This window comes from Melitaea cinxia, chromosome 14 (assembly GCF_905220565.1).
Source record: "Melitaea cinxia chromosome 14, ilMelCinx1.1, whole genome shotgun sequence".
Classification (NCBI taxonomy): domain Eukaryota; kingdom Metazoa; phylum Arthropoda; class Insecta; order Lepidoptera; family Nymphalidae; genus Melitaea; species Melitaea cinxia.
In genome coordinates this window covers 170,981-197,252 of record NC_059407.1, presented here as the reverse complement: position 1 = coordinate 197,252, position 26,272 = coordinate 170,981, and the positions used below count along the sequence as shown (strand labels likewise).

Below are 26,272 nucleotides of genomic sequence, written 5' to 3'. Positions count from 1 at the left end.
CGTAACGAGGTCTTTCATTCAGATTTTACTCGTCATATTTTGTTCATACCGGAGGCCTTATATAAAAATCGACTTATAAGGAGTTAACTTCAATAAACTCAAAAAACTTTTATATTATATTCAAGATGTAGCTATCTGGTTTATTCTTAATTAAATACTTTAGTGTCTTGTTATATGTCAAAGTTAGAACAAGTTGTAGTATTTACAAGGATATTAAATAAAACATTATTGTAAACACATTTTTTATTAAAAATTATTAGCAATTATATTCATATTCCTTTAATCCTTCTCTGCTATCGCAGTCAAGTGTCTGTCAATTTCAGTTTCTGATAGCACCCTGGAAAACAAAAAATTATTTAAAAACAAATTTCATTTCAAATTTTATTGTTACTTGCTAGTTATAATTTAAAAACCATACTTGAACTTGGGATCATCCTTTGTGACCACTCCAACCTCAATTTCTGAAGACTTAAAGTCCACCGAGAGTACTTGTGAGAGACATGAGATGGCCAGTTGTACAACATCATCAGATGACAAATCTCCACGCTTCTTGAGTTTCTTTTCGAGGTAAGCATTAGCATCCGTTGCCTTTGAGCCGGCAGCCACTGCCTTGTATGAGCAGTAGTAGCCAGATGGGTCAGTTTTGTAAACATTGGGGCCAGTCTCATCATCATATGCAATCAGCATCATGCCTTTAAAAAATATATATACATTATAAAAAGTAATTGCAATTTTTATAAGATTTACTTAAACAAGATAAACAGAAATTTTTCGAAAGCAGATAGATATTAGTTTAGCTTTTAGCATATGAAAAGCATGTAGCATCATAACTTACTACAGCCAAGAGGTCTCATCTCAGCGTTCTGAGTGTACACTTGTGAGATGTCAGCGATGCGTCGGCACAGGATGTGCACAGGGATATCTGTGCCGTACTTGTAGGTCCAGTTTGCAGCTTCATATCGCGCCCTCTGTACCTGAGACCTACTGTCGGCTGTAACAATTTATTTACATTCTTTATCCATTATTCGAGTAATCAAAAATTACAGTTAAATAAAAAATATAACATACACATGGTCGTCTGTACCATAGGTGGTAAGTAACTTAATGCTTGTGTTGCAGGTTACAGTCGACTATTATAACTTTTTTTTGATAAATATACATGGAAATAATAGGAAATTGGAGTGTCTGTTTGTAATATTAAAATGACCGCTTTATACTAAATGCATATGGATGTATAGACGGTACATATACCAAAATAACATTTTTAGAATTTTTGTCTGTCTGTTTGTTCCAGCTAATCTATGAATTGGCTGGATCGATTTTGACAGGACTTTCACTGGCAGATAGCTGATGTAACAAGGAGTGACTTAGGCTACTTTTATTTTAGAAATTTATTTATTTTATAACTCTGCACACAGAACAATAACTTTTTTGTTAAATTCAACATGGACAAAGTCACGGGCACAGCTTGTATAAATATATAAATACAAATATTACACCCAGACTCAGGCGGAAATTGAACCTGCATGCTGCAGAACAGAAAGCAGGGCCACTACAAACTGCACCATTGAGCTAGTCTATCGAGAATACAATTGAATCTTCTATGTGTAAGTAAATAAAATAAATTACATATTTCTTTTCCAATATTGGATAATTTTTTAATTGAACTGAGACGGATGATTAGCATATACTAATTAACGACTGAAAAAATAATAACATGATTAAAAAATAAAATACTACCAGTCATGCCAGTCATGACACATCCTATGCGGTCTGTCAGGCGGAAAAGATGAGTGACCGACGCAGGGTCCAGCAGGCGATCAGGAACCTTGCGTTGAGCAGCTACTACAGCGGTGTCCGCGCCTCGTAGCGCCACCGATGTTAGGCCACCTTGATTGATAGCTTTTAAAGCGTATTCTGTAAAAAGAAAAAGCAATGTACTTTTATTCCCGTAAGTCAAGTCATAATATCTACATAATAGCAAAATAAATAGCAGGATTAGAACACACCAACTTTGTTAAGTTATATTGTAGCGTTAACCTACCGACTTGATACAATCTTCCTTCCGGCGAAAAAATAGTAATATGTCTATCGAATCCTGCACTACTTTCACGGGCCATTTTAATAGGATTACTTTAAAATCTAATATTTAAATACTTTGTAAATTATAATGCTGAAATTTGACAGCCGCACAATGATTGACAGAAACGCTACGATATTTCAATTTTATACACTCATGATGGGTATGTTCTCTATAACTGATGCAACAACATTGTGGCCAATAGGGGAGCATGAATCTTTAGTCTAACGTATTACAACCAATAATATGTTAGTATAATGAATATCAAGAAGAGCTATTTTTTTATGCATAGAAAGAAATTTTACTGCCTTATTAATGTATAAACATAAAGTTATAAACTTCCCTTAAGAAATATTAAATTAATTAATATTACTACAATTATTTTAATAAACAACTTTGATTTAATCGAGTTAGCCTTTAATATCTTATATTACAACTTTGAATACAATTATTACGTTTGAAATAATAATTTGATTTTGATATATTTTAATATTTTAGCAAACTTTTATTTAACAGGTACAATTAAATAAATTTGTAGAAAAAAAGAAAACTTGAACCTATCTATAATACGAGTAGAATACACCTATGACTTTGGGCGCGTTCCACCTAAGGACCACAACGTCATCGATCACGATCGCTGAAATTGCCATTTGCCATTCCATTAACGTAAAAAACTCCGCGGACGTTGTTAACGAATTTTATAAATGGAACATATATTAAGGCTCTGTAAACTGTCAGGTGTCAGATGTGTGCTCGTAGTATGGCCTTATGGTGAAAACAGGCATCTGTGGGGGTTGTGAGTGAATATTTCGCATGTATTGGAGTAAAACTTAATCCAACATGGATTTCTGGGAATTTATTGTTGCATTTTTGCAGAATCAAATGACAATTTGATATTGACAGTTGCATTTTAAAATTCCTGCCACGTTTTGCACGGCGATGTGGTCACGAACAGTGACGTCATCTATGACGTCGAGCGATCGTCACGGCCACAGGCTACGGGCCTTAGGTGAAACGATAGAATGGGCACCACGGGCGTTGCGGACGCTCAGTGGAACGCGGCCTTTATCAACTGGTTGGGAAGAATATCAAGCTGTCATTGCTGTCAAGTGTCAACTTGTCAGTTGTTGTCTGTGTACATTTGTGAGTGGTTGTGTGATTTTAAATTTAGTTTTAGTTTAGTTTAGTCTTTCTCAGTTAACAGACCTTTCATGAATTAAATAAACCAGCAGAACAATTTCTTTAAAGCATTAGTCTAGTTGTCGACCACCTCTATCATTAAATCAACCGTAAATTTAAAACGCAAAGATGCAAGAAACCGTTACAAATACAAACGAGAAGAAATCTCTATTTTCTTCTTTCCTGGAAGTCCTAGAAGCCAGAGAGAAGCAAGCTCAAGCCGATAGACAGCTCCAAGAAGAGAAGTATCAGAGGAGGACACAAAGAATCTATGATTTTCATGGTAAACATGTGAAACGGAAAATTAATTTTATGATCGCGGTTTTTAAAATTTTGAATTAAAAAAGAGGTTTTATACGCTTAGGACGTGTTCGATAATTAACTTTATCTTTAATACCGTTACTAAACTTGTTTAGATAGTATACACAAAAAGTTTTGATTTAATATAACTATTGATTATTTATTATTAGTTGCTGGATAGAATTTAATTTTTGTTTTCATTTTGAGTAGAGCAGTTATTAATTTTATATTTTTAATTGTTTATGCATGCATATTCGCTTGAAGAATTTTTTTTATTTATAATTAACATTACTTACAAGCCTAGTATTGAATTACATATAAGCTTTAGTTATACTAAAATAGTTTAGGATTTTGTTAAAAATTAGCAAAAAATTTTATTGTGTAGTATTCTTTCATAATTTTAAGGACAATAAAAATATCCAATTATATTAATAAAAAGTAGTAAAAGTATTTTAAAAATTTTTGTCTCTTTTTATCAACTTATTGTTTGTAAGCATAAAAATTTTAAAAAATAATACAAGTAAAACATTTAATTAAATTTAAGTGCTAAGTCTCCAGTGTTTGTCGTATTATTTATTAATGAATGAAAGGTATTTTAAACTCCTTAAAGAAGGAATTAAAGATATGTTAAGAAACCCAGAAACCGCTATTCCAACCATAGCTCCTACTTCAATTTTGACTTCACTGATGCTCTAACTTTTTATGGGTTTTGGGTATTTTTTGTCATCAGTCGCCCGTTGGTTATTATCATAATAAATTTATTGAGGTAGGGCACAGTAAGATCCTGCTCAAAATCTGGAACAGCCTGTCTGGGGAAGTACCTCAACCTTACAGAAGATGACAGCTAAATAGCAATGCTCTTAAGTATTATTGTGTTCTTTTGTTGAGTAAGGTAGCTTGAGGTCCTGGGGAGCGTCGGGGGTTGGATCGGCGACGTGCTTGTGATGTTTCTGGTGTTGCAGGCGTCTATAAGCTACGGTGACTGCTTACCAGCATGTGGACCGTACCTCTGTTCGCCGACCTAGTCCTATATAAAAAATGCAAACTGAAGTGTCGTCGCCTCCCCAGACCGACAACAGCGTGACGCAGTAGAGCTGCGGCGCTGCCTGGACTACGTGTCCCAGCACGCGCACGTGCTGGAGTCGGTGCTGCGCAGCGCTTCAAGCGACGGCGCGCCGCTGTCCGCCGCGCTGGTGCGCCAGGCGGCCGCGCTGCAGCGCTGCATGGCGCAGTGCGTGGCCAACGCGGCGCGCATCCGACACCTGCTCACCGCCGCGCACCAGCCGCAAATGGACACCATGCTCGCGAAAATGGTGAGTAATTTTAAGATAGGGTAAAGCAAAAACTATCTTGGTCAAGATATGAAACGGCCTGACTGAGGAAGTGCCTCATCCGTACAGAAGATCACAGGTAAATAACAATGTCAAATATTACTGCCCTATACGTTATCCAGAACATTACCCTATCCCGGAGTAAGGAATAATTTACTGAAGTAGGGCACAGCAAGAAATAAGTTGATCAAAATTTGGACCAGCTCGACTTCGATCGAAGATCGCAGTTTAATAACACTGTTCTCAAGTGTTGAGTTCTCGTGAGTAAGGTAGCCAGAGCACCAGAAGAGGGTAAGGAGTTCGGATCGGTAACGCTCTAGCAGTGTTCCTAGTGTTAAAGCCGTCTATATGCTGCGGTATTCGCTTACCATCAGGAGGGCCGTGCGCTTGTTTGTTGTATGAAAAAGCTAGTTTTTTTTTATTTGTCCTATAAAAAGATTAAGGATAAAAAGATAAGAGGAACATTCTTCGTGAAAAAAGCAAAACAAGTTCTTTGAAACAAATATTTTATTGAGTCTGTTACACTGAAATGAAACATCAAAGAACAGAACTCATAAAACACAGACAAAGACAACACGCACAGATAAATAATCATTCATAGAACAGCACTTTTATTGCTGTTGACAGTTGATAAACTATCACTCAACATGTAGAAATAACTTAGAGTAGCGTTGCTATTAGATTCGTAGGAAACCACAGCGTGTAACAAGCGCGACTGCACATACGTAAATTACTTGATGGAAAGTCGCTGTCATTGTTTGTGAACATCTGCGATATCTCTATGAAATGTTCTCTATTTTATTCTATTTCAAAATATACGACATCGGTCTTTTTTTTTTATTCATAGTAAAATACCCAAGTATAGTAAATAGTATAAACTCTCTCGATCAGCAGTAGACGTAATACAGGAAAACTCAATCCTATCTCTGACCTTTCAAGCCAGAGATGAAATTTTAACAAATATTTACAAAGATCGAGGCGTCAAAATGTTATCGCTGTAGTGTCAAAAATCGAAATGTACGGGACATTGAAAGCCGTTAGTCACGATACATACAAATTACACACGGCTGTCTTATTGTTTATTTTCGTAGATCGTACAATAGTTGACTATGTATGAACTAAAAAATTAATTTGGTTATATAAATCTTGTGTATTATCTACAAAATTATGTACGACAACATCGAACAGTTGTGTTTACTCGCAAACGAAAAAAACCGACTTCAATTACATCGACAAGTAATACAACGTAAGTAGACGAAAAAAATTAACAAACACACTAGTCGTCAATACGATTTTCGACGGTTTCCTTCGATTTCTCTGGGATCCCATCATCAGATCCTGGTTTCCTTATATGTCACAACACTTGGGATATCTCATTTCTCTCTATCTCTTTCAACAAAAAAAAGAATTATCAAAATCGGATAATAAACAAAGAAGTTATCCCCGAACATACATAAAAAAATGGTCAAATTGAGTCATCTCCTCCTTTTTTGAAATCGGTTAAAAAACTAAAGTCCGGTCAGTGTCATATTAACCCAGATATAACATGCCTACGAATATAATATAATCAATATTGTCAAATGTTGTTTAATCAGATGAAAGATAAAGAGCCGACACATTATTTCGTGTTTAAGGTAAATAATATTTTATAACAATATAATAATAATGAATGGAATGCTAAAGGTCAGTCGTTGTTCCGTATGAGCTCGCAACATGCGAACACTTCGTAGTTTACAATGTACCCAGACATAGTAAATATAGGTTTACTTGCTGACTCGGCAAACGTTGTCTTGCCGCTACGCTATTTAAAAATAGGGGTTGGTGGTAGAAGGGTAAAAATTTAGGGTTGTATGTATTTTTCAACGCCAAATCATAATAAAATAAATAATTAAATAATTTATCTAAAAATTAAAAAAAAAATAGGGGTAGACTACCCTTAACATTTAGGGGAATGAAAAATAGATGTTGTTCGATTATCAGACCTACCCGATATGCACACAAAATTTCATGAGATTCGGTCAAGCCGTTTCGGAGGAGTTTAACTACAAACACCGCGACACGAGAATTTTATATATTAGATATGTACTGTCTGATGACGCCGCGTTGGCGCAACGGTTACAGCCATGGATTGTACCGGTTGCGCTGGCGGTTGCGGGTTCGATCCCCGCACATGACAAGCATTTGTATTGGCCATACAGGTGTTTGCCGTGGTCTGGGTGTTTGTGCAGTCCTTGTGGGTCTCCCCACCGTGCCTCGTAGAGCACGTTAAGCCGTCGGTCCCGGTTGTTATCATGTACACCTGATAGCGATCGTTACTCATAGTAGGGAATATATCCGCCAACCCGCATTGGAGCAGCGTGGTGGATTAAGCTCTGATCCTTCTCCTACATTGGGAAAGAGGCCTATGCCCAGTAGTGGGATATTACAGGCTGAAGCGCGTCTGATAGAGGTCCATTGTTGGACAGAAATCTTTTGAAATTGAGCTTAATGTGCGCAACTCTTTGGAGATTTGCCAAGTTTCTTATCTGCAAACATGTCTCTACCACTGTATGACTGTTCATGGGATATACTTTAAACGCTAAAGCGGGCCTTCATTCATAATACAAAGCAGCGATTATTTTTTTAGTACAACAACCAAATTCCTTTACCCTTAATTAAAATTGAAATCATCAACAAAAAGGTTCCTAAAGGTCATTACGTCGTCGCGTGCGATAAATTAATAGCTTAATTAAATACACTCCGGTAATTGTTCTACACGTAGAGGGCACACGAACTATTTAAATTACGTTACGATATGAAATACGGAATTGGCTGGAAATCGATTTTAAAATGTTTTGCAAAAAAGTCATTACTTCGGAGTACTGAGCAAGTTTTCTTTCAATACCGAGAACTATAACTACCGTCGAAGTGACACGTATCAAAGGTAAAAAGGTAATCGAACCGTCACGTTTTCCGGCTCTTGCAATCATACTTTATTCTCTTTGCAAGAATTTTGCTGATTTAAGAGCTCGGTTTCCCGGCTCGATTGATTTCCACCGAAGCTTGATTTATGTAAGAGTATTTTGGAGGCACATTTTTTTATAGTTTACATTATATAAGTATCCTCTCACATTCAATGACATTTATTTTTACAGCAACCAACTTGTTTGTCGTAGTTCTTACAGTTAAATAGTTCTTGATAAAATTCAATCCAAAGAATGAATACCCTTTGTTACAAGCGGTTCTTTATATAAGTTGAGTCAAATCAGCAACATATCATCAAGACTCGTTTATGCAAAAATCAAAAATCTAATAATTAGTACACTGCAATGTTGATATTTTTTAAGTCCCGAAAGTCTAATTGTTACTATAACAAAGGCCTTGTAGGTCTTTTACGTTCTACATAATATCGGCGAAATCATTAATTTTTTGCACTATCAAAATCCATTAATCCAAATTATATAATGAATTGCTTCCTTCCTGTTAGGCATTACGTTACGATTTATACAAGCAGATTCATAACCATACGAATTAACGTAAGTGAAACCGCGCGACCATTTAGTATAAATTAAAAATACTTCAGATACAATTTTAACAAAAATTTACAGGTTATCGCTAAGGTATGTTAGTGATGACCTGTAAATTTTGAAACGAAATCGGTCGATCTGAAAGCCACCTTGTTTTTCAAGATTCAGACAAAAATAATGCAACTAATTTATATCGAAACTTATCTAAATGTGAAATTGAGGACACTGCAGAACAAGTGCAATGCGTCTCAGAAAACTCATGTAGAATTATTCCATAAAATGCACTCAAAACATTACGTATCGATTTCAAAGTAAACGAGTGCCGCAATCGCAATAAATCGAGAGTCAACGATTCATGTGATAACATAATTATCGGGAGAGAGTCGTGTGGCTCGAGTGCGCTTGTCGTAGTGAGTGGAGACGGCGTCTTATCTTATTGCCGTTAATTGATATTCAGTCATAAAGTCGGCACTGTTTCGTGTTCGTAGCTTGTATTAGACTGGTCTCAGTGGTCACAGCAATAGCCTGTTTAACGGTCGCTGGTTCCATTCCACTCGTGAAACAATTTGTACGAGGCCTATAGATGTTGTCTGGGCGCTTCTGTTTGTTTGGTGTCTTTCTAGACTCCGCCACATCCCCCTCTTCCTACTGTCGCCGTTATATGAGAGGTGTTGATTATTATTTATCAATTATGTTTATCATGAGGAAATCAGATATAATGCGCTTAATAGTGCAGTCAAAAAAACTTTTAATTCACAATTTTGGCACTTAACTTTGCATTTTTGATAAAATGTAGTTTTAATAGTACAATTTTTAAAGGTTTTCGTGTGTGCAAACCCCGGCATGGGCGAAAAAAATTATTATAAAAGTGTTTATTCGCGTTATATTTTTACCAAGCATATTCAAAAAGCGAAAAAATTCTGCTTGTCAATAAATTATGTCAACTGACTATTTGTTATTGCGGTCGATAATATCTATTCCGAGCGAGTGGACGTGACATGAGCGGTAGATTTGCATAAATTGTAAAAATAACATGTTCAAAATAAACACGTTACCATTCAGGGCAGGTGCCGCGGTTAATTAACTACACCCCGCTGAACTCTTCGTTATTAAGGGGCTACACTACCTCAGCTCGAATTCAGATTTCACCCGTATTAAAAACACATGAGAATTGAGAGCGCTTGGTTGTTCATCGTGCAAAATGTTCTTCATACTTATTTCAATTATCATGCTTAATCTCAAGTCCATAACTTCTATATTTACTGAGATATTAAGGTTTTAATACAAAAATAGAGGTAACTTTGCGATTTTTTTGTATCGAGAAAATTTTATGGAATCGTGTTTTCGAAACATATGAAAGATAGTTCATGTCCTGAACTTTACCATACATAAATTTCAAACTTAAATATTCAGTGGTTTGGAAGATACGGATATCCTGCCGAGTGAAAAATAAGCAATTTGAGGTAGCATACACTCTTAATAGTAATAACTTAATTATAACGTAATAATTTTTGATATGATATTCAAAAATGTTTAGAATTCCTAATGTGGGTAACACAAAAAAAAATAAAAAAAAAAAAAAAAAAATCTTAGATATTAAAAATAGCACGGTGTCGTCTCCTGTCAAAGATTTTCATTGTAATATGAAACTTTGAATAGTTACGGGTTTCTGTAAAGAGCTCACTATAGACGGCGCCACGGTTCGCTTTAAACCGAAATTAAAAATTATCATATCGAAAATTTCGCTCGAGCGGGTGCATCGTTCCATAGCTTAATTGGCTAGAGCGCCGACACGGTATGTCGGAGGCGCGGGTTCGAACCCCGCTGGAGCGGTCAATTTTTGATATGATATTCAAAAATGTTTAGAATTCCTAATGTGGGTAACACAAAAAAAAAAAAATAAAAAAAAAAAAAAAAAAAAAAAAAAAAAAAAAAAATCTTAGATATTAAAAATAGCACGGTGTCGTCTCCTGTCAAAGATTTTCATTGTAATATGAAACTTTGAATAGTTACGGGTTTCTGTAAAGAGCTCACTATAGACGGCGCCACGGTTCGCTTTAAACCGAAATTAAAAATTATCATATCGAAAATTTCGCTCGAGCGGGTGCATCGTTCCATAGCTTAATTGGCTAGAGCGCCGACACGGTATGTCGGAGGCGCGGGTTCGAACCCCGCTGGAGCGGTCAATTTTTGATATGATATTCAAAAATGTTTAGTAATAACTTATTTTAAATCTGGAAACTGGAGAGTCGTACCCGTTTACGGATTTAAATTTAGAACACAAAGCTATTTGAATATTAATATTCGAGAGATTCATATGTGTTAGTTGTCGATTGACTTTGCACTTTAACAATTGTTCCTTCGCCTAAATTGCCTTTGGTGAGTTTTTTTACCAAAATTTTATTCTCGTAAATACCTAGAACAAATGCGTTGAAAGTTCTTATCTCTACCGTTTGTAGGTACCTACTAAATATCTACTATGTAGTGTAGCGTAAAATTGGAGGATCTAAAGTGTAATTTTCCAAAGAATAAAAATTTTATTTTAGTAATTATAACGGTATAAAAATTAATTAAGAGTTTTTGTATGATTTGAAACTGTTCCTCTCAATTTGACACAAGGGGAAATTGTTACCACCTTGTATTACGAGTACGTTTATTTAACATAATACGATCGTAAACTGCGAAATATTGAAATAATTAGTAAATACCAAAGATAAAGGCAAGTAAGATATCGTAGATAGACAATATACAAATTAAAAATTGGGACACAAAAGTTTGTATATTTGGTATAAATTTAAGAATTGTTTTTTAATTTGTGTGAGAAGGTTTTATTTATTCTGTATTTCAAAATAATAAATCTCTAAATAGCTGTTGTTTATACATGAAGTAATCAGATAGTTAAAAACACGTTCCCGGAACACTCATTAGCGCAGCGGTCGTAACTCGCAACCCGCAACCGCTCGCACGCTTACTTAACGCGGTCGCTTTCAACAAGTAAATGAAACACTAAAAACATCCTTGTCTCAACCGCACAATAAAACCAGGACAAGCATTTGTCGTTTTTATTAATAAAGCCGGCAGATGTCCTGTTCTGCGAAATTGATGACGTCTGAAGTTTATTTATTCGTTACTTTCTCGGAAAAATTTCAATTTTCTGCCAAATTTACTTTCTCCCTTTCGGCTATAATTTGTCTAGTCTTTCCTGAGTTTCGCGCTTGGCATTTTCCGCCTTAATGTGCACACGGAGTCCTATAACTACGTTATTATGAGTTAAGGAAATACTCGTATGTTTTGATAATGGTCGTCGTTATTTTTAATCATCATAACAGTCGTAAGTCATTATGTTCAATGTCGGAAGCCTGCGTGTATTGTAATTGCTTAAGACGTTGGATTGGTAATTGAACCTTTAACATATTGCCGAAGCAAAGGTCTCTTTAAAAGTTCAGATGAAATTAATGCGTCAAAAATAAACTTTTAAATATTTAAGTTAATTTTTTAAAAAAGTTTTTACCTTTTTAACCGACTTCCAAAAAAGGAGGAGGTTCTCAATTCGACTGTATTTTTTTTTTTTTTTTTTAATGTATGTTACATCAGAACTTTTGACTGGGTGGAGCGATTTCGACAAATTTTCTTTTAATCGAAAGGTGGTGTGTGCCAATTGGTCCCATTTAAATTTATTTGAGATCTAACAACTACTTTTCGAGCTATATCTAATAATGCGTTTTTACTTGACGCTTTTTTCGTCGACCTGCGTTGTATTATACCGCATAACTTTCTACTGGATGTACCGATTGAATAATTCTTTTTTTGTTAGAAAGGGGATATACCTAGTTTAGTACCATGATATGGAAACCAGGATCTGATGATGGGATCCCAGAGAAATCGAAGGAAACTCTTGAAAATCCGCAATAACTTTTTACTGGATATACCGATTTTGATAATTCTTTTTTTTGTTGGAAAGGGGATATCCCTAGTTTGGTACCATGATAAGAAAACCAGGATCTGATGATGGGATCTCAGAGAAATCGAGGGAAACTCTCGAAAATCCGCAATAACTTTTTACTGGGTGTACCGATTTTAATAATTTTTAATTTAATCGAAAGCTGATGTTTGTCATGTGGTCAGATATAAATTTCATTGAGATCTGATAACTACTTTTTGAGTAATCTTTGATAACGCGCAGTTACTTGAGTATTTTTTCGTCGATCTACGTTGTATTACTCGTCGATGTAATTGAAGTCGGTTTTTTTTCGTTTGCGAGCAAACACAATTATTTGCAATATTGTTATTCGAATTATAACAACTTAATGAATTTTTATTTAAAACAACAATGGTTAGTAAAATTATTAAAAAACTTTAATGACTAAATTTTTGTAATTACGAGTATTGTTGTGTTCTAACAACTTCACGAAATACAACTGCATAAATAATAAAATATATATAAAATTCTCGTGTCACGATGTTAGTTAACATACTCCTCCGAAACGGCTGGACCAATTTTTATGAAATTTTGTGTGTATATCAGGTAGTTCTGAGAATCGGCCAACATCTATATTTCATACCCCTAAGTTATAAGGGAGATTAAGGTGGCTAATAACATATATAGCAAAACAACGTTTGCGAGGTCGGCTAGTAAAATATATATAAAAAAAAGAACAACACTGTTTCTTTTGTTTAAGGAAACGTTTCTAGCTTGTTTGTTTATATTATAGCAGAGCTTGTTTTAATGACTGCGTTGATAAACAATCTAACGCGAAAAGCATATTTTATATCCGGTAAGTTAATAATGATTAGTTCGTTCAACCAGCAGACCACACTATCATAATAATAGCATATCTGAAAATATTTATTTAATTATTTACTCGTTATTGTACACCACAATATGCAAATATAAAATAATAATAATACAGACAACTTAAGAATGTGTAGTACAAGAGGCGGTCTTATGGCTAGTTAGCCATTTCTTCCAGACAACCCGAACTAGGATTGAATACTATTTATTTGAAGATCGGGTAGGTGGTGCAGTTACATTGTAATAAACTTACATACAAATATCTACACATTAATAATTAAAATATGTTTCTAAACATTGACTCCCTCCCCCGTGCTTATCGCAGATGGTCACTTTTAGAGACCCTAGTGTCACTACCTAGTGTGACGTCACATATTTTGCAATTTTACCCTTATAAATTCTTATTTATTAAATGAAACCAACAGTATCGTCACTTTTTATTTCCATTAAAGTACCAATTACATATATCTATTATATTTTGAAATGAGATAACACAAAATTTCAGACCCCTCTATCCCTTGTCACACTTCGTGAACCACCTACCCCCTTACCGTGTGACATAATTTATAGATGACCCCTTATTAAAAGGTTGTTTGGCCCAACTCTATTATCTGTCAAAGGTTCGTTGGCATTTCATTACCCATTCTCGACACTTGGAAGGCCGAACATGATGTAAATTGTCGTTTATCGCGCAAGATCTTCTCACAGCACTGCATTGAGTGGTGTTATAACGCAAGTGTCATTGTTGGGCGTTCTCACTATTGAATGTTTTTGTTTGTAAGTTTGCGTCCTCGACTTGACTGCAGTGCGTTCAATCAACCGCCGGTGCCTCTCTACTGCACGTTGTTTTAACCGACTTAAAAAAGGAGCAGTTTCTCAATTCCACTGTATTTTTTTATGTGTTATCACATCACTTTTTAATGGGTGACCGATTTCGATGATTTTTTTAAATCGAAGGTGGTGCTTGTCACGTGGTCCGATGTAAATTTGATCGATATCTGACGAGTACTTTGTTACTGCGCTCTGCCGTGTGACATATCCAGGTGATGGTAGTAGACCGCTCCAGCGGTCAATTTTTGATATGATATTCAAAAATGTTTAGAATTCCTAATGTGTGGGTAACACAAAAATAAAATCGTACATATTAAAAATAGCATGGTGTCGTCTCCTTTCAAAGATTTTCATTGTAATATGAAACTTTGAATAGTTACGGGTCTCTGTAAAGAACTCACTATAGACGGCGCCACGGTTCGCTTAAACCGAAAATAAAAATCATCATATCAGAAATTTCGCTCTAGCGGGTACATCGTTCCATAGCTTAATTGGCTAGAGCGCCGACACGGTCAGTCGGAGACGCGGGTTCGAACCCCGCTGGAGCGGTCAATTTTTGATATGATATTCAAAAATGTTTAGAATTCCTAATGTGTGGGTAACACAAAAATAAAATCGTACATATTAAAAATAGCATGGTGTCGTCTCCTGTCAAAGATTTTCATTGTAATATGAAACTTTGAATAGTTACGGGTCTCTGTAAAGAACTCACTATAGACGGCGCCACGGTTCGCTTAAACCGAAAATAAAAATCATCATATCAGAAATTTCGCTCTAGCGGGTACATCGTTCCATAGCTTAATTGGCTAGAGCGCCGACACGGTCAGTCGGAGACGCGGGTTCGAACCCCGCTGGAGCGGTCAATTTTTGATATGATATTCAAAAATGTTTAGAATTCCTAATGTGTGGGTAACACAAAAATAAAATCGTACATATTAAAAATAGCATGGTGTCGTCTCCTGTCAAAGATTTTCATTGTAATATGAAACTTTGAATAGTTACGGGTCTCTGTAAAGAACTCACTATAGACGGCGCCACGGTTCGCTTAAACCGAAAATAAAAATCATCATATCAGAAATTTCGCTCTAGCGGGTACATCGTTCCATAGCTTAATTGGCTAGAGCGCCGACACGGTCAGTCGGAGACGCGGGTTCGAACCCCGCTGGAGCAGTCAATTTTTGATATGATATTCAAAAACAAGGTAGGCAGTAAAAAAAAATATGAACAACCACACTGCACCTACTTTTTCGCAATTTTTTCAAAATTTATTTCGATTTTGTTGGGAATAGAGGCTTTCAGATAATTTCAAGAACATACAAGTAAATTATTGGACACGTAAAGTAAATTTATACTAATAATAATGCAGGCATACAAATACACGTGCAGCAACCAACTGATACTTATGAAACAAATCAGTTACTGGATAGACTGTGACCTCATAAGGCCGACACTCTGATAATTTCGTTTGTGTCAAACATAGGAAATCATTGATAACACTATTAATTAGTTACGAAATTGTATGCTTAATGAAAGTACTTGTTTATTTATTAATAAATGAAAAATTATAACCGCATTGTTATTTATATGTTAAATCGATACGCCTGAAGAATTTTTAATTTATCTGTAAAATCGAACGTGCTGAATTTGGATGCACTATTTACTTTCATCAAACACACATCTCCGTTACATATTTGACAAGTTAACTTATCTATCACTAATAATTAATATTTTCACTAATACCTAACGAAAACGCACAAACGAAAAATTCAAAATGAATTGTCATAATATTACTCTGTGGAATGATTCGGCGGATGCGATTATACGACTATGTCAGAAATCATAATTATTAGTACAAACGGTATCAAATTCAAGACAATTTAATTTGACAGGTTATACTTAGGCTGTGCCTAATTTCGTTGTTAAACCGACCAATGTAAAAAACACAATACTTTGTTCGTATTCCATATGACGCGCGCGACATTATAAAATTGTAGGATTATATAATGTCTTACTGTCATTGCTAACATTTGTTAAGCGATTATAGGCAGAAGTTTCATAAAAGGCCCGTCGTCGATTCGCGCGAAGCGCTGATAAAACATATAGTATGACGGCGGGTTTTTCATTTAAAGCGTATTTAAACTGAATTATGGGTTATGTCTTTTTCAAAAATATGTTATGTTCATGTTTTATATATCATTTATAGTAACATGACAAGGTAGGCAGTGCCTTTCTGCCTGTATGGAATGCATGCTACTGGAAAATGGGACTATCTAAAACAAAAATAATTCTTCAACACAAACCAGTAGATCCGGAGCTTGACGCGTTTATACAAACACCTTTATAAAGCTTAGACGCTGTTGCACGACTTCGGCCTGTGTAGGTATTTCAAAGCCAGCATTTTGAAGGTTATCCCGCCATCGGTCGGCTTTTTAAGTTCCAAGGTGGTAGTGGAACTGTGTTATCCCTTAGTCGCCTATTACGACACCCACGGGAAAGACGGGGTAGCTATATTCTTTACTGCCGTAGCCACACAGTAGTTCTACTGATACTGAAGTCTTTCTCTATAAGGCGGATGTATTTGAAGTCTTTTTATTTTAAAGAGAGTACACGTTACAACTCTCTTACTAGTTGTTTGGGATGTTTTGATTTTAAAAGGTATGTATTATTTTTTGAAAATACTTGTATGGAGCTTACGTTCAAATTCAATCTCTAGGAAACAATTCAGAGATAGTTGGAATATTGAAATTGGGCGTTAGTTGCGAGGTGATTACAGCGCGTGCGACGGTAACGATGAGTCCTAACATTGTTTGCTGGTACGATCGAGTGGTCGACGGCGGGTCGTTGCCTTGAAGCTCCTTACAAAAACTCGCTCCATTAGTTTTTTCACATTTTTTCCCACAGGCGACTGATTTCAATCGCATTGTTAATAGTTTACGTCGGTTTTTTGTCGCGCACCTATTCAGAATTATTATTGTTACATTTTTTAATGTACGCACCACACGTTCACGCTACTTTGTAACGCTAGAGGTGTCGATGCGATAAAAACGTTTACAATTTGAAGGTGTTTCGTTATTGCGTGTCATGTCTTACGCAGCGTTAACGTTTTTTGTTTATGAAGTAACTTGACGGAAATCGCTAAAACTGTTGTATTGAATTTCTCAACCGATAAACCTTATGCGTCTGTCTATCAAAAGCATTTGATGGTTCAAAATTGCCTTCAATTAGGCATACATATTATATGCCTAATTAAATGTAATTGAACCATTTATATATGTATATTGTATACGTTTAGACTTGATTATTTATTTCTTTTTTAAAAATAATAATAATGCAATCAGCTGGTAGCCGGGGGACAGACTACTCCACACTCAAATTAACTCTTAGGAATAATGAAAGTGGACGAAGCGAAACAAGCATGTAAGGATCGTAGCAAGTGAAAAGAAGTGGTCTCTGCCTACCCCTACGGGAAAGAGGCGTGATTTTGTATGTATGTATGAGACTGGACTGGCTGATAATCAGCGTTCTCCAAGATACCGGTCCTGGCAAGCAGATGAGCATCTGAGCCAGCTCCCGTTGTCTCAGATGGGTATGTAGAATATGTTCTACTCTTGTTTTTGAAGTAAAACTTTTTTACGCAAGCTTGATTTGAGGGGTAAGCTGGTGAATGCGTGACGAGAGCGTTACGAAAGGTGTGATCAGAAAAAGTGTGGTGATGCAAACTGAGATTGAGAGGGAGATATATATGAGTTAGTGCAGATAGAAAGAGAGACGTTTCGTTAGTTTTACTTCAGTCTTTTTTTTATCACTAGGTCGGCAAACAAACGTACGGCTTACCTGATGGTAAGAGATTACCGTAGCTTATAGACGTCTGCAACACCAGAAGGATCGCAAGCGCGTTGCCGACCCAATCCCCAATCCCCCCCAGGAGCTCTGGTCACCTTACTCACCAACAGGAACACAACACTGCTTGAAAGCAGTATTATTTAGCTGTGATCTTCTGTAAGGTCGAGGTACTTCCCCAGTCGGGCTGCTCCATATTTTGAGCAGGAAATTCCTGCTGTGCCCTACCTCATCAGCCGTGTGGTCTAAAGCACGCTCTTTTTTTAAATAAACAGTTAGTATTATTACTTTTGGATTGTAAACATTAATCTATTTCACTTTTCGATTGGTAGTGTGTGATAAAAACTAAAGTATAGTCCGTATGTGTTGTTTTATTTACACAATGGAGTTCAATAGTCGGATCAACGTCGCAACTCATATGTACATAACACGTACGTATGTATGTGTGGATCGGTTGCTAGGCGCTAGCGCGTGCTGGCGCCAAGTTACCTGATCTGGGTGTGACATCTATAATACTCCTTTGTATACACATGATCAATTACAGCGCAGTATTATGTCTTAACAAAGTTACTTTTGCAGAGCGTGGCGTTCTGTATGTTATATTATTTACCATACCATTACCATAGTACCTAATAAATTTTAAGTGAAAATAGAACATCAAGTAAAACAAAATGCATTGAAGTGCTTGTATATGTAAAGTACAGGTATTTTTAGGTTGTAGAATGTCTTTAATATAATTGTGTTTGCTAGCAAACGAAAAAACCGATTTAAATTACATCGACAAGTAATACAACGTAAGTAGACGAAAAAAATTAACAAAAACGCACAAGTCGTCACTACGATTTTCGAGGGTTCCCCTCGATTTCTCTGTGATTTCATCATCAGATCCTGGTTTCCTTATCATAGTACCACCCTTGGGATATCGCCGGCTAAGATCTAGATTAGGTAAAACCGAATTTCGGGACCGTGGGGGGATGGGGGAGGGGAGGGTGGGGAACACTACCCCTGGTACCACTATCACACCTCGGAACCCCATGGTTATGGAGATATCGATGGTTAAAGTTTTGAGGTTAGAAGAAGAATTGGTCATTCGTTAGTTAAGTGGCCTCCAATTTATGGGGTGAAATGGGGGTGGGAGGGTAAAGGGTGGTGGGGAGGGTGGGTTTTTTAGCCCCCCGTAGTGTGCGTTTCGCGTAAACCCCGTGGTTTCGAAGATATCGTGTTTGAAGTTTTGGGGTTAACTTTACGTGATTCAGAGATATTACAATACCTTAGAGCTCCGTGTCTGACTCCACCTTAACTCCGGTGCAGCGGGAAGTGCACTCATATGCTCCATTCACCAACTTTCACATTTTATTTTCGATCAAATTTACGTAAAAACGATCTCGATTGCAAGATCAACAAACGATACGAACTGACGCTTAACGACTGACAAATCGACATTTTTAAACAAAATAACGCGTCAGACATAATATTCTAATAAAATTAGTAACATTGCGTGCTAGAATATAGGTTTAGAAATTCGAAAAATACCCAAAACCGAATCGGAGCACCCCACTGTCCACGTGGTCTTGGTCTGTCCTACCCCTAGAGTGTTTTTTTTGTGCCGCGGAGGCGCGGAGGGAGGGCAGCCCTCGCCCGCCGTGCGAAAGCGCGCGAACGAATGCGTAGAGGAGCGGCTGAGGCTGGTCGCCGAAGGCGACCAGCCTCCGCTGCGGAACGGAGCATGAGTGAGCGTGCTTTCGCACGCAAGGGCGGAAGGGCTGCACTTCCCGCAGCGCCGGAGCCAAGCGTTCCTCTAACTTTCGAAATTCTTCTTCTAACCTCAAAACTTTAACCATGGATATCTCCATAATCATGGGGTTCCGAGGTGTGACAGTGGTACCAGGGGTAGCGTTCCCCACCCTCTCCCCCCCCATCCCCCCACGGTCCCGAAATTCGGTTTTACCTAATCTAAAGCTTTACCATATCGCCTTTCCAACAAAAAACAATAATTATCAATATATATATATATATATGGTCGAATTAAGTAACCTCCTCCTTTTTTAACCGACTTCCAAAAAAGGAGGAGGTTCTCAATTCGACTGTATTTTTTTTTTTTTTTTTTTTTTTTTTTTTATGTATGTTACATCAGAACTTTTGACCGGGTAGACCGATTTCGACAAAGTTTGTTTTAATCGAAAGGTGGTGTGTGCCAATTGGTCCCATTTAAATTTATTTGAGATCTAACAACTACTTTTCGAGTTATATCTAATAATGCGTTTTTACTTGACGCTTTTTTCGTCGACCTACGTTGTATTATACCGCATAACTTTCTACTGGATGTACCGATTTTGATAATTCTTTTTTTGTTAGAAAGGGGATATCCCTAGTTTGGTACCGTGATAAGGAAACCAGGATCTGATGATGAGATCCCAGAGAAATCAAGGGAAACTCTCGAAAATCCGTAATAACTTTTTACTGGGTGTACCGATTTTGATAATTTTTAATTTAATCGAAAGCTGATGTATTATCATGTGGTCACATATAAATTTTATCGAGATCTGATAACCACTTCTTGATTAATCTTTGATAACGCGTAGTTGCTTGACTATGTTTTCGTCGATCTACGTTGTATTACTTGTCGATGTAATTGAAGTCGGTTTTTTTTTCGTTTGCGAGCAAACACAATTATTGAAGTAGTTAAAAACTAATTTGTTACGAAAATAGTTGCTACTGAGTATTGATATGCGTAGCAGATAATTAGTAGATATTCGTCGTGTACACACCTGCACTCCCGCTCAGTAAGTCAGTTCCGGAAGAGGCCGAGCAGCTTCATCAGGTTTGTGTTTCAGTACGCTTACCTCTTGCATCACGCTCAATATTTTGTTTACGCGCGTAAACAGTGCCCCGACCCGCTGCAGGTGCTCCGCCACTATAAACGTACGAAATATATTAGTTTTGTAGTAAACAAACATACTACCGTAACACAGTATATATGTAATACTTTTCATGAAACTCATAAAGACTACATCGAGTTCAAGATATGCCAGCGGTTAGACTGTTAAGAGCGTCAGTATCGACGATAGTGTTGATGACTTCCAGTTCTGGTCGAAGTGTACCAGCCTAGGACACTGTGATGCAGTGGTCCGAGGGCGACGACCCTCATTACCTAGCCTCAGTGGGCTGACTGTCCTCGCCCGCGCGATTCTTCACACTCATTTATCCGCTCGCCCTCGTTGCGCGATTGCTCCTCGCTCACGGACGCGTGTCGCGGTAATTCTATTTGCACCATTTCGTCAATTTTCCGAAATTGACCGCGATACCGCACTCCGATTTGAGATCGTTGCGGTGCCAAGTGTTTTTGCAGATCATTAACCACTTTCAATGACGCTAATATTACATTCGTCATATAAAAAGTATCTGTCGATGAAGCTCTCTTGAAATATTTATCAGTTACAGTTATGCTTTTGAAATCACTTCGCTTCAACCTGTAATATCCCCACTACTGGGCATATGCCTCTTTCCCCGTGTAGGGGAAGAATCAGAGCTTAATCCACCACGCTGCTCCAATGCAGGTTTGGCGGATTGAAATCACTTACGAAAAACATTTTAGAATTATTTGGTCTTCGTTTATCTCCTATACGGGTTTACTTTATATTTGATACAGCTGTAGTACGTGATACAATCTGTGTTAATAGACAAACTTGTAAGGGATTTTTTTTTTACCAATGTTTACGAAAATTTAATACTTATATTAACGAACTGTTCAGTTTTAAAGAAAAACATATTTAGACAAAATTTCCGGAATGTGAAATTATAATAACTTCCTTGTGCACTTTGTTTTGCATCGAATACGAAATAGCTTTTTTTTGATTCCTCGTAAAGTCCGTCCTGCGTAAGCAAGAGATGATTCAGCGGTTCCTGTTTGTGCACGGCGGCGAGGGCGCCAGCTTTAATATTGTCTAATAATTGTAATTTGAGCGTGCACCGTGCAGGCGTGAACGCCGAGCTCGTGACCGTTTCAAGCTCACGTTCACATCGAACTTACACTAAACATCTGAGACGTCGTGGTCATCGACAGCAGTTAGCAGCAGTAGTTAACAGCATCTAATTCGGTAATTATCAGCATTGTGGTCAAGGGAACGCTGCTCGTTCTCGTGAGTTGCGCAGCACTTATAACTGTCTGTAATTGATGTGTTAATGCTTTTTTAATGTTCGAGTCGGTTGTCTATATGTGTATTTCAATCACAGAAGTAATTTGTTTGAGATAATTGGAGACGTGTGTATTTATAGTAGCCTAACGTAACAAGAGAATAATCACAATGTTATTTCGTTCTGTTGTAAAAATAACAGGAATTCGTTCAATCCTAAAGGTCGTAAGTTCAATACTTGAGTTACTTACCCTGGGAATAATTTGTACCTATTCTTATTTTTTTACAAATATTTGGTGTTTTTTTTTTTGATTTTCTGCCGGAAACAAGTGGAGCCGTCACTTCCGCCTGTTGTTGTGTTGAATTGGTAAAGAGGTTATTATCCAATAGAGTGACACTTGCAGGCTGTTTGACTCAATCTTAAACCAATTTTAATTTTCCCCTACCCTCAGAAAGTATCCAAGTGTAACAAAAGCTGTAAAACTCGGAGTCGTGTCTGTAGTAGAGATACAAATAAGATTTATTTTTAAAATCTCTGAAATCTTATACCTTCTCTAGAGTGTATGAATCCTGAAGAACATGTAAGCGATGTGCGTGCTACTCTTAATATGATGATCGGTTTTTGAATCGTTATACTTATTTAAATGGTGGTGAAACGACTAACTTTTTTAATTTTTTTAATTTTAGCTGAATATCATAAAATTAAAAGTTCTACATTAGAACCTTGCGTCATTATAATTTTTTGACCGTTCTAAGAGTAAAACAAAAGCGTAACTGATTCTAACAGTACAAAAGTATTACAAATTTTACCAGTGCGAGTGATTTTTATTTTTATTTTATATAGTTAAGATACATCCACGGGCTTTTGAAACCCATGTCCTTTTTTATTTCTAAAACGTGCAATTTTTTTAAATCTAGGAAGGCGTTATTCAACAACATCATTCTTTAAGTTACTACTTAATGTCTCTAACAGAGACGTGAGTCCACCGACCGGTTCTTGTTCTAACGTACGATATAAATTTTTTTATTCTTTTTGTATTTTATAGTAAATTAATGTAAGATATAATTATATAAAATAACTTTAACAAAAAAAAAGAAAAAAATTATAAAAAAATAAAAAAAAAATGTAAAAAAATAATAATAAAAAAATAATAAAAAAAATCATAGATAAATTTATACCACTGCGAGTGATTTATTGACAACCGCTATGGTGTAACGATTCATGTGCCATGTACGCGCTTAAACACCGGCGGTTTGCGGGTTCGATTTCTGATATTTGTATTTTTAACAAATATTTCTTTTCGGTTAGGAATACAGGGTGGATCCCCCCACCGTGCCTCGGAGAGCACGTTAAGCTCTCGGTCCCGGTTATAATCATAAAAACCTGATAGCGATCGTTACTCACAGTAGGAAATTCATCCGCCAAGTATAGTGAAGCAGCGTGATGGATTAAGCTCCGATCGTTCTTCTACACGGAGAAAAACCCCTGTCTATGTCCAGTGTATCGTATCGTATCGTCGTATCACGTGATTTACACAATACGATTAATCAGCGACTAAGTAGATTGCTCGTACAGATCAATAAAGTGCAGTATAAAAGAGTATTTACGGTAAATAGTTTCGATTTGGCTCGAGCGTCGTGTTTACTACGACTTGCTAAATATTTGTGTAACAGATGTAACGGAGCCGGTACTCGACACTAATCGTAAGACCTGCTAGGCAATTCTCTAAGCGACGTGTTGTGGCTGTACTCGTCGCTGTGATCACGGATGTCACAGCCGTCGCATCGTTCGCTGAGTTCAAGGCGTTATTTTTCGTATTCTCTAAGCTCTGTTATCTCGCCGACGATCTCTCGGCTGCGTGAGCGCACGGCTGTTCGCAAGGCTGTTTTTGAGGGATGGGCGGAGCCGTATCTGCACTATCGATATATTTTTGTCTCGTAAATATTGACTATTTCTTTGATAACAATTATGTTATAAGCATTTTTGAATACACAGTTGTATTTATGAATCATTTGAGTATATTTGCTTAAAAATAATAGTAAATTGCCGACAAACAGGTAAAAATGTTTCTAGTAAATGTGGTCTTTGCATATTAAATTGACACTTAATAAAAAAGTTAGCTCTACGTCAAATCGAAAAATGACACTTATTAAAATCGACGTCAAATCTAAAATAGAGTTGAGTAAACAAAAACAAACAAAACATGTGAAACACATTAAACTTAGTCATAAGAAATAAAATAAAATAAAATCAAATGTTAGAAAGTCAAGTGCCACACTTGTATACACTTTAAATTGGATATGGGGCCGATTCGAGCGACCCACGAAAACCACTTAAAATATTTTGTGAAACTTGGGAACATGTGCATTAATAATGTGTTCAGTCAATCAGTATTGCCTAAACAAAACGTTATACTGTTGTGCCAACTTGTTGTGCATCGCATAGTAAACATAAAAAATCTAAATTGAACAAGTAAGTATTACTTTACTATCACATATTATGTTTCTCGTACGACGTACCAGTATTTTTTTCTAATGTAAGTTGGTTTACAATCTAAACACTTGCTTGCAGTGGCTCGTAACGCTGGACCGTCCTCAGTACAATTGGAGAAATTGATTGAATTCATGGAAGTGAGATCAGACCTTGCCACTGGACATGCCCGTACAGCGAATGCTAGGACCCGTATGCAAAATGGCTGGACCGAAATAGCTACGGTGTTAAACAGTGTTGGCAACGGGTGCATAAAAGAGTGGAAGCAGTGGGCTAAGGTATGTAACTAATTAATAGTAGTGTTAGTACAAATATATGCATAATGTTTAAGTTTGTTTAGATGTGTAAATGTCAACTTTCTATGTGATTATCTTTTTTGTTTATAGTACTGGAAAGATAAAAAAGCTGCCACAAAAAGGAAGGCAAATATTGCACAGACTGCTATGCAGAGGACAGGTGGTGGGGTCGATGTAGACGTGGTGGAGCTGTCAGATCTGGAGAAAAGAATTCTGACCATTTCTGGTGGTCTGAGTTTTGCTACTGGTGATAGGAATTTAGCAATCAATCCATTTCATGTATGTATATAAGACATGTCTTGATAAACAAAATTTAAGCTTTTACAACAACAGCTTCCATAGTTTATTAATCATAAAAATTTATTGTCAGAATTAATTTGATTTTTATTTTTTGTTTGTAGGAACAAGGAAATGCTGTTCAGCCCCCTCTAGGCACTGAAACTAGCAGTCACTCAGAAAGCATCTTGCGGCAGTTTCATGTGAGAGTAATATTTTTATTGAATTTAAATTAATATCATAAAATTAATATAATATTTATAAAATTAATAATCTAAAATACTAGCAGTGTCTTAAATTATGTTTTTAGAAAATTCCTGATCCACCAGGAATAGTAGGAATAGTATCCATCAGTAATTACCAAAATTTTTACACTTGTAGAAGGTCCTGAATTACTTTAAAAAAAACTTATCACTTCCTCTTATGTAAAATATAAGTCAATAATAATTTTAGATATTTAATTGTCTACTCAATGTATTCGGGTATTAAAAACTGGGTACTTCGGTATTAAAAACTATTGATTAATTTTTAGGACGAAACTGTAGTTGTTGTTGTCGGAGACACAGTAGCAGAAAATCTACAGACACCAACGATTTCTACTCCACCAGATGAGTCTGAAGGTGTACGGATACAGGATGAAGTTGAAATGGTAAATTTATACATGTTTATTAGGCAGAGATTTATAATTATATTTAATATTATATTAATCTATAAATTTAGACAATATTCAACAGTTTTTTCTTATTTATTTATAGGTATCCCCCTCTGAAAGAGACAGAAATGTTGAAGAGGCAGGGGAAATGCCATCAATACCAAGCGATAGTGTCGGTGGCGCGCGAAGGCGCATTTGTTTCGATTCCCCCAGTCAGCGCAGGGGCTCATCCGTGCCTACACCGACACAAAGACCCACTTCTAGCTCGCAACAACGCCGCCGCACAGCAATGACGTCACCTCGCGGAGGGGTATCTGCGGGACGCCGACGTCTTCTGCGACGGTCTCCCCCGTCACAGCGTCGCTCCGAGATGGCAAGCCTTATCCAAAGGTTTATAGCCATCGAAGAGCAACGTGTTGAGGCAGAGCTTACCTCAGCTCGGTCTCAGGAGGCCTTAGCACGGGCGCGGGAAGCCGATGCACAAGGTCCCATCATAATGGCGGCAGCAATAGATCGCCTCGGTGACATTATACGCGACGTCACACAGCAATCACTTAAAGCAATT

At 36.8% G+C, this 26,272-nt stretch overlaps 2 protein-coding genes across 2 annotated transcripts in view; one reads left to right on the top strand and one right to left on the bottom strand.

The window, feature by feature from the left end:
- Positions 1-228: 228 nt before the first annotated feature.
- On the bottom strand, positions 229-2,234 carry LOC123659762 (proteasome subunit alpha type-6-like). The gene is made up of 5 exons (XM_045594940.1): positions 2,045-2,234; positions 1,741-1,917; positions 836-991; positions 419-692; positions 229-337 (listed from the first exon to the last, which is right to left on the bottom strand). Exons 1-5 carry the CDS (start codon positions 2,118-2,120, stop codon positions 280-282), a joined length of 741 nt encoding a protein of 246 aa, XP_045450896.1. The 5' UTR covers positions 2,121-2,234; the 3' UTR covers positions 229-279.
- A 1,154-nt stretch (positions 2,235-3,388) lies between these two features.
- LOC123659763 overlaps positions 3,389-26,272 on the top strand; it is a 44,084-nt gene continuing 21,200 nt past the window's right edge. Inside the window, exons 1-2 of the mRNA XM_045594941.1 lie at positions 3,389-3,542; positions 4,628-4,872. Of these exons, the coding sequence (XP_045450897.1) occupies positions 3,389-3,542; positions 4,628-4,872 (399 nt within the window). The remainder of the gene's footprint in view (positions 3,543-4,627; positions 4,873-26,272) is intronic.